Source organism: Phoxinus phoxinus, assembly GCF_949152265.1.
Source record: "Phoxinus phoxinus genome assembly, chromosome: 8".
Classification (NCBI taxonomy): Eukaryota; Metazoa; Chordata; class Actinopteri; order Cypriniformes; family Leuciscidae; genus Phoxinus; species Phoxinus phoxinus.
In genome coordinates, this window is record NC_136883.1 from 18,241,546 (window position 1) to 18,251,105 (window position 9,560).

General features: G+C 39.9%; 2 protein-coding genes across 2 annotated transcripts; both read left to right on the plus strand.

Moving 5' to 3' along the window:
- Window positions 1-927: 927 nt before the first annotated feature.
- On the plus strand, window positions 928-2,148 carry LOC307002389 (uncharacterized protein; the record flags this gene model as incomplete). Its single annotated transcript, XM_079619971.1, has 3 exons — window positions 928-1,225; window positions 1,671-1,727; window positions 2,054-2,148. The coding sequence occupies exons 1-3, from the start codon at window positions 1,045-1,047 to the stop codon at window positions 2,146-2,148; spliced, it is 333 nt and encodes a 110-aa protein (XP_079476097.1). The 5' UTR covers window positions 928-1,044.
- Window positions 2,149-5,323: 3,175 nt separating this feature from the next.
- On the plus strand, window positions 5,324-9,321 carry LOC307002390 (uncharacterized protein; the record flags this gene model as incomplete). The annotated part of the gene is made up of 9 exons (XM_079619972.1): window positions 5,324-5,534; window positions 5,857-5,977; window positions 6,124-6,222; window positions 6,336-6,401; window positions 6,701-6,784; window positions 6,917-7,054; window positions 8,766-8,986; window positions 9,132-9,141; window positions 9,230-9,321. The coding sequence occupies exons 3-9, from the start codon at window positions 6,144-6,146 to the stop codon at window positions 9,319-9,321; spliced, it is 690 nt and encodes a 229-aa protein (XP_079476098.1). The 5' UTR covers window positions 5,324-5,534; window positions 5,857-5,977; window positions 6,124-6,143.
- Between the last annotated feature and the right edge of the window lie 239 nt (window positions 9,322-9,560).

A 9,560-nucleotide genomic window follows, 5' to 3' on the forward strand; every position in this document is an offset into this window, starting at 1 on the left:
CTTCGGCAGGGCTGCCCTTTGTCGCCGGTTCTGTTCATAATATTTATGGACAGAATGTCTAGGCGCAGCCAGGGGCCGGAGTGTGTTGGGTTCGGGGACCACACGATTTCGTCTCTGCTCTTTGCGGATGATGTTGTCGTGTTGGCCCCTTCAGACCAGGACCTTCAGCATGCACTGGGACGGTTTGCAGCCGAGTGTGAAGCGGCTGGGATGAGAATCCGCACCTCCAAATCCGAGGCCATGGTCCTCAGTCGGAAAAGGGTGGCTTGCTCACTTCAGGTTGGTGGAGAGTTCCTGCCTCAAGTGGAGGAGTTCAAGTATCTTGGGGTCTTGTTCACGAGTGAGGGAAGGATGGAACAGGAGATTGACAGACGGATCGGTGCAGCTTCCGCAGTAATGCGGTCGATGTACCGGTCTGTCGTGGTGAAGAAAGAGCTAAGCCGCAAAGCGAAGCTCTCGATTTACCGGTCAATCTACGTTCCTACTCTCACCTATGGTCATGAACTTTGGGTCATGACCGAAAGGATAAGTTCCCGGATACAGGTGGCCGAAATGAGCTTTCTCCGTAGGGTGGCTGGGCGATCCCTTAGAGATAGGGTGAGGAGCTCGGTCACTCGGGAGGAGCTCAGAGTAGAGTCGCTGCTCCTCCACATCGAGAGGGGTCAGCTGAGGTGGCTCGGGCATCTGTTCCGGATGCCTCCTGAACGCCGGCTCTCGGTGTCCCCCCGGAAGAGCTGGAGGAAGTGTCTAGGGAGAGGGAAGTCTGGGCATCTCTGCTTAGACTGCTGCCCCCGCGACCCGGCCCCGGATAAGCGGAAGAAGATGGATGGATGGATGGATGGATGGAGATGTTTTATCTGGTATCTACACAAGGGCATTGCTGCTTTCCAACCTGCTATTGTTCCGGAATTGATTTGCACCTTACACATATAGTGTGTGTTTGTCAGTTAAAGATATGATTGAAATAGTTCTGACAGCTTCTGCTCTGCTAATTTTATAGTGAAATATTCTGCCCTGGAGACTGGAGTTGAAAGTAACCCCAGCATGTCCTCCAGCGGGGAAGATACTGGTGATTTCAACACTGGAGTAGAAGGACATGGTCCCAGTGACAGCCCCGGCGGAGAGGATGTAGTTACTTTGATCCTTACTCCAGTGGATCTCCTATCTGAACCCTCATACACCTTCCAGCCACCCATTAAAAAGAGGATCCTTGAGAAGTCTAAAAGTAATTATGTATAATCTATTTTGTTGAGAACTAACAATTGTTTCTAACTATATACCATATATACACAAGCATCTAATGAATTATTAAGTACTACACTTTCTACACAACCTGTTGATGTCATCTATCTGTCTATCTCTGTCTGTTTGTCTGTCTGCCTGTCTCTGTTTGTCTGTCTGTCTCTGTCTGTCTATCTGTCTGTCTGTCTGTCTGTCACTGTCTGTCTGTCTGTCACTGTCTATCTGTCTGTCTGTCTCTGTCTGTCTGTCTGTCACTGTCTATCTGTCTGTCTGTCTCTGTCTGTCTGTCTGTCTGTCTGTCACTGTCTATCTGTCTGTCTGTCTCTGTCTGTCTGTCTGTCACTGTCTGTCTGTCTCTGTCGGTTTGTCTGTCTGTCTGTCTCTGTCTGTCTGTCTGTCTAATTTATCCACATTCACTCTCTCTTTAGATCCAGTAGACTCCAGTGCTGCTGTTCTTAATATGCCTGCCTCAAAACCAATTCAAGGTAACACTGTACTGACTTACACTACAACTCTATCTATCTATCTATCTATCTATCTATCTATCTATCTATCTATCTATCTATCTATCTATCTATCTATCTATCTATCTATCTCTATCTATCTATCTGTCTGTCTCTGTCTGTCACTGTCTGTCTGTCTGTCTGTCTGTCTGTCTGTCTGTCTGTCTGTTTTTATTATGATCAGCCCTTTATCCAAAATATGTGTCCAATCGCAGCTGTACTGTAAGCACTTTGGGTTCCTGATGAAGCACTATATTATTATTATTATTATTATTATTATACTGTCTTATTATTTTTGTCTTTTCTAGATGCTACATTGAAGAAGTGGCCGGCAGCCAGCCGAGGGCAGATGGGCACATCTATCAATTCGAAGCTCACGGAGCTGAGAAGATCAACAAGATAAAAAAAAAATTCTGTTGTTTTTTTTACTTATTTTTGTTCTTGTTACTATTTGAATCATGTAAATTTTTACATTTTGGGATTTTATTTATGTTGCCTAGTAGCTATGGATTTTCATAATTTTACTAATATATAATGGTAACTAATATAGATAGGTTAACATAGGTGCATATATGCACATAATATACATTAATAATTTTACTAATATATAGGTAAACGTATAGGTGCATATAGGTGAACATATACGTGCATATATGCACACATATATACGTGCATATGTACACATATATGTGCATACATGTACACATATATGTGCATACATGTACACATATATGTGTACATGTATATATGTGTACATATATACATATATGTGCATATATGTACATATAATATAGGAAAACGGCCAATTTTATATGTCACATATATTAAAAACCTATATCAAAACCTATATTAAAACATATATGTTTATATAGGTTCTTTCCATGTGGGATAAAAGCAGTTAAACTAACAGTAGGACAACAATATACAAGTGTTATGACCCTTCTCAATTAAATTTGTGTTTCCTATCGAGAGGTTTCGTATTACCAGTGTTGGGCAAGTTACTTTTAAAAAGTAATTAGTTACAGTTACTAGTTACTTCTTCCAAAAAGTTACTAAATTAGTTACTCAGTTACAAATTTTAAAAGTAACTAGTTACTTAAGTAACTATTGCGTTACTTTCAAGTAAAATTTTATTTTAAATGCTCAAATGTGACCCCACCTCTTTAACGGAACTTAAAATACATGTGCATGTTCAATTATTTATGATAAATCTGAATATTATAATGAAATGGACACTTAATACAATACATTATTAACAGAAACATGAAACATTGTACAAAATGTAAAAATGTTACTGTGGGGAACTACTTGGATTATTTGGGCTTGTCGCCATACCTGTCTCTCGTTGACTGACTGGCTTGTGTTGTTTTTTTTTGTGTGTCCTGTCCTGTCCGACTATGCGTTATGATGGGTCGTTCTCAATTCATGAGAGTTAGTGATGATGGGTCGTTCGCGAATGAGCGTTAGTGATGATGGGTCGTTCGCGATTCGCGAATGAGCCGACTCTAAGAGCCGGCTCTTTTAGGTGAACGTCGGGAGCTGGCTCGCATATCTGAAGAGCCGACTCTATTTTTACAAATTTAGCCTATATAAATTAAATAATTATGTAATAAAAATTTAAATATTATAGTCAAAGTCATTTAAAGAGCCGTTTGTGAGCCAGAGCCGGCTCTTTTCAGTGAGCTGAGTCAAAAGAGCCGAATGCCCATCTACTATGCGTGCTTTCGAACACCCGCCCAACTCTACCTCTGATTGGCTTACAATGAAATTTTACTCTACCTCAGCCAATCGTCAGCATTTATGCGCTTGTCACGTGCTCTGCCCACTAACCAAGGAAGAACAGTAAAAAAAAGTATTTGACTCTCGCTCAGAGATCTATTTGGTCTGATGAAAAAAAACAGCTTCATCAGTTATAGTAACGCGCCGCATTTTTTGGCAGTAACGGTAACGGCGTTATTAAGATGAGAAGAGTAATCAATTAGATTACTCGTTACTGGAAAAAGTAATGCCGTTAGTAAATAACGGCGTTATTCCCATCACTGCGTATTACACTATGGGAAAACTCATTTTCTCGAAAATATTGAAGCCACATTTTTTGTGACGCAGTAAAGCTGCACAGCAGACACAGGTGAGCAGCTAGCGCGGTCATTGGCTGTGCTGCAGCACCTGTACGAACCTATGGTGAAGCGGCTCAGACACTTGAACACAGACACAGGGCACTTCCCGCCTTGGCACGTCAGAGCCTGCCATAATGGGCGTGGTTAATGGATATAATCGCCCATAGTAGGAAACCCGGATTTTTTTCCTTCAGCGAACTCACCACATCTCTGGGTGAGAATGGCTTTTATATAAGCCAATTTTGTTACCAAGTGCAGAGAACAAAACATTAATCAAAAAAATAATCACACAATTGTGCACATCATCAAAAGTGTAGGCTATTGTAGGACATCTGACAGTTTTGAAATAAGGTCAAAATAAAACTAGTTTCTCACAGTAGGGGTTCAGCGAAATAAAACGACAGCAGGAAGTAGCTCCCCAGCCGGAAGCCCTGCCAAATTAGGAGGGACCTGCTATTTCATAGCCAATCAGATATCGTATAACTGGAAGTCAAGCGACAGCAAGCAAATGGTCAATGGTGGTGCTGGCAATACCTTGTAAACCATACTAGAAACATGGTTAATCATCTTAAACCATGCTAGAACATTTTCAAACTTTCTGGCTATGCTTTTCCAAGCCAACTTAAAGTTTGTCTACAAACTTTACTATCTAATTCAGGATGGTTGTCGATCATTCTGATTTCAGAACAACAAATACCAAGCTTGTTTCAAAAGTTACAGCTGCTTTCCTTGCTCTGGCAACGGTTAACAGGTTAAACTAAGACAAGAATGTATTTAAGTACTGCAAATGTAAAACTAACTTAAATGATAGCAACATGTGATTTTAAATAAAGGTCATTGATGAGACAATGTTCTTTTTTTTCTTTTAGACAGGACTTTTATTATTTAAGTTAAAAGAATGTTTATGTAGCCTATATTTCATAAGTATACAATATGATTACGTCATACTAGGCATTTCTCTATGTATATTTATATAAATTTCATTATTTAACAAATGTACACTCATTCATCAATTTTTCAAATTGTTCAAATTTATACACGTACAAATTCATAATTTAAAGTGTATATTAATGTTTTTTTTTGTTTTCCATCATGTCTATAATCTCCGTTACTTGATTTATATTTGATAAAACTTTTTTAATCAAATAATATAAAATAATAACTAATAGAAGTAGGCCTATTTTATTTAAATAAATACTAAAATTGTATATAAATGTATATAATAACTTATTTGCCTGGCTAAAAGCGGCATCCACCTCCGACTTCTGGTTATTAACGGCAGCTGATGTCCGGTTTTATTGGCAGGTATGGTCGGCTCAGGTACTTCCTGCTGCCAGCTGCTGATTTTTCGCTGAACCCCCTCTCATGACAATATATTGTTCCAAATCAAATCCAATGTTTCAAATCACAAGGCCTGTTATACATCAAACAAATAATTAATAAGATTAATAAATACCCCTTTTCTTTCTTTCTACATTAAGGATGCCTTTTCATTTAATAGAATTCCAAGCGAGCGAGGACATTGCTGTTGTGCCAAGTGACTGGTATGATGACGGGATGGTGTACTGGCCCAGCTTTAAGAGCACTGAACGCGTGAAAAGGGCAGCTGCTAACGAGAAGAAGCATGAGCCAAACTGGCCAAGATATGACGTAAAGGTCGTCAGAACTTGTGGTATGCCAATTGAAAAAAATTATTGTTTAAAAATAATTTCATGGTTGCTTCTCCTGCTTGGAATAACGTATTATTTCTATGTTCTGAAAATGCACATGAGATTGTCTTTGCCTTGCATTGTTTACAATATTCCATTTATATCTACTGATGCTATTCTTGGCCAGGTCTCTCTTGTAAGATATATTTTGTGTTCTCAATGAGACCAGCCTGGTTAAATAAAGATGATAATAATAATAATAATTATAATCATCATCAATATTAATAATATTCTGTGCAGCTCTACAGCTAATTTGAAACTTATGTTCTTTTTAACAAATTTTAGACAACTACAAAGACGCCAATAGGCTTATGACCCAATATCAGAACGGCTGCAACACCTCTGAGCTACAGTCTGAGGCAGAGCAGGAGGGTGAGCTGCCAGAGAAATGGTTCAGGAAGCCAGTGTAAGTGTGTTCTGTCTTGTTTTTGTCAAGTTTCTACAGTTATAGGAAGGTTATTTCCCGTAGCATTCAAATATAGACCAGAGATGCTTGTACTATGTATATTTGGCAATTTTGGGATTGCAATAACCATAATGGTTACTTAACAGCCATTGTTTTGGGGACTCTGATGAGAGTGATGCCACGACCTTCCAACTTGCCTGGTGCATTAGTTGAAGCCTCAAGCCCAAGCCAATTGCACTGGCAGAGTAAGGAATAATCTCTTAACATTGAAATAACAAATCATAATATTAATATTAGAGATATGGTTGACATTCTTAGTGCTAAAGATATTCCCCTCTCCTTGTATCCATTCCTTCAGCTCCACCATCTCGCCGAGTGCCAGGCAGCAGAGTAACTACTCCTCAACCTGGAGAAAACTGTCTAGGTAAACACTGTTCTCCGAAATAATATTGAATACAGTGGCCCCATATTAACACAGCAATGGTCACTCTGAAAATCTGAGATGGTAATGCAGATGCAATCTATTGATTTTAAACAATGTCAATCCATTCATGGGGTTGAAATAGATAGTGTATACCAAAATGTTGAAACATACAAATTCATGTTCAGCATGACCAGAGATTTTTGTTTTGTTTGCCATTGTTTGGCCCTGTAGCTTGCACGACTCGCAGCCTACCATGGTCAACAGATCACAACCATTTAATACCAATTTATCTCCCTTAGCACCTGACCATGGGGCAGGACAGCAACACCCTTCACCACCTCAACTCCCTACACTGGCATTTAACATGCGGAGAGTTACTCAAGGTAGGGACTGATTTCTGATATATTAGTGAATAGAAAGGCCCCATGTGTATTATCAGTCATGGTTAACAGATGACTACCATTTAATAAAAAAATGTCCCCCTCTCACACACCACCCACCTCACTATGGGCCAGGAACGGCAGCCCCTCCACAACTCCCTCCACCCCCTGCACCAGCCCTCAACATGCGGCGAACAGAGGAAGCCTGTTCAAGCCTGACCTATAGACCAACATGGCGAGGGGGAAGAATGGCCGATACCATTCCCTGCTCTGGTGAGCAATAACTGACAAATACTGGAGGGTCAATTCTGTGCCACAGATTTTGGAAAAAATTCCCACAACCATCACATATTTTCTTCAAACTTTGACAATAACTTTTGTCATTAAAGCTAGAGTAGGTAATGTTGGAGAGCTAGCCAGATTTGAAAGTGGCACATCTTCTAAGCTCCGCCCCCTCCTGTCAGTGCTCCGTCCAAAGCTACGCCCACCCACAAACATGAACGCGCATCCACATTTGGAGTCAGCTGCATGTACCTACCAGTGATGCGCGGGTTGATCCAAAATGAGCGGGTGCCTGCGGTTACCCGCGGTTACGAGTCATCCAAAAATATTTTTAATGATATTCGGGTCGCGGTCGGTCGGGTCGTTTACCTTTGTAATTTATTAGGGCTGTAACGATTAATCGCGATTAATCAAAATTCAAAATAAAAGTTTGTGTTTACATAATAAATGTGTGTGTATTGTGTATAATTATTTTGTATATATAAATACACACACATGCATGTATATATTTAATAAAAATGTGTTATTTATATATAAAATAGTTCTATTTATATATAATATAAATCATATAAAAATATATATGCAGTATATAAATGCAAATATTTCTTAAATATATACATGCATGTGTATGTATTTATATATACAAAATAATTATACACAATACACACACATATATTATGTAAACACAAACTTTTATTTTGAATTTTGATTAATCGCGATTAATCGCGATTAATCGTTACAGCCCTATAATTTATATAGTACTAGACACAATGTTCTATGAAATACATAGGTCTACACTTTATTGTCTAAATGCGCGAGGATGACGCACGAGCAGTCTGCAGATGAAAGTGGGAAATCCTTATTTACCTTTTGAATGTTGAGCGCGTTATGAATAAAAGCTGACGCGGGACAAAATGCCCGATTTCCCAACGCGTTGAACTGAGCAATGCCATTGTGCCATTTTAATAGGCTACTTTTAAACGCATATAGCTCAGTAATGTCAGTTTTATGTAGCCTATTTGCTGAGAGGGGGCGGGATTTTTGTTGGGAAAGTCAGGGGAGAGACGCACACTTCGATTAGACTGGATAAACACATGCAGCATCTTAATTGTTAAGAAAATGAAACGAAATAAATGAATAAATCAAGCCTTTATTACAAAACACTAGGCTATATCATACAGCATTCTGAAAAATGCGCACCCCTAGTTCCTCCGTCTATGGCCCATGACGCGATGAGCATTTACTATAGCTACTGAACACGGGTCGGGTACAATATTTTCTTTCTTTTTTTTTGCGGTCCGAGTTGCGGGCGGGTTAGTTGAAAACGTCGGTCGGGTGCGGGTTGTTTATACATTGACCCGCGCATCACTGCTGTGCTCGCAGTGGTGCTCGGGCACGAGACATGAAGGCATCTGATTGGTTCTTTACATTCGCACCGAATGGCAGTGATTGGTCAGAGTTTTTACTGTCCTACAGCTGCTACAGAGGTCAGATTTGTTTCATTCCTTTTTCTGAACACATAATGTATTGACTACTATCAGAATGGAAGGACCATTTCACCCAGTATAAAAAAAAATGTTTCTGAACAGGATTACCAACCCTACCTTTAACTAATGTCAGTATTATGAGTAATGAGGATAAATACTGAAACGTGATATATTTTATACACTACATTTTAGCTATATTTCATGTTTGTCAACAGCGGCTGAGGTCCACATCCTTAGCCTGCTGGAAACCATTAAGCAGCAACAAGACCAGCTTATGGCAAAGGTAAACTACCTCAGCAGCAGGCTGACCAGCACCCCGGGGCCAGATGTTGAGATGCCTGACAATATCCAGTTTCCCCTGGAACAATTGGAGGCAGTGGAGGCATTTGAACATTTTTTAAAGGAACCGTCAAATGGCCCAGCTCGACAGAGAGTGGTGAGTTTTCTTATTTAATATGAATGGTGCCATTAGGTTTATTGATTGTCCATAATTATTGCAAATATTCTATTGAAGCAGTGGTAAGATTCTGTCTGTGAGCGACAATCTCACTGGTTTGACATTGTGTGTAAATGTGGCACAGGTCCATGAGGGTGTGATCCAAGTACATGTTTCACAAGTTCACACTTGCATACAATTAGAGGGGGTAAAGTTTCATGTGTATTTGGCGTGCTGTCCGAGGGGAGGGCTCCGAGCTCGGCCCGAACCCAGTGTACTCCCCAGGATGTGAAGAGGGTGACCTGGAACATCCTGGGCAGGCTCTTCACAGATGAGGTGTCTCATCAGATTAACTGGAAGGGTGTTAATAACAAAAAGCCCTTCAGCAGGATGGCAACGAAGACCTTGCTTTACAGTAAGTATATAATTCAAAGTAATATTAAATACGTTCAAAGTCAATAGTTTGTAAATGTTAGGGCAGCCTTAAAAATCACAGCAACCATCTTACCAATATGATTGTGTAGCCTTTTTTTATTTTTAGACTGGCTACTATACCATAGACATTTTTTGACGT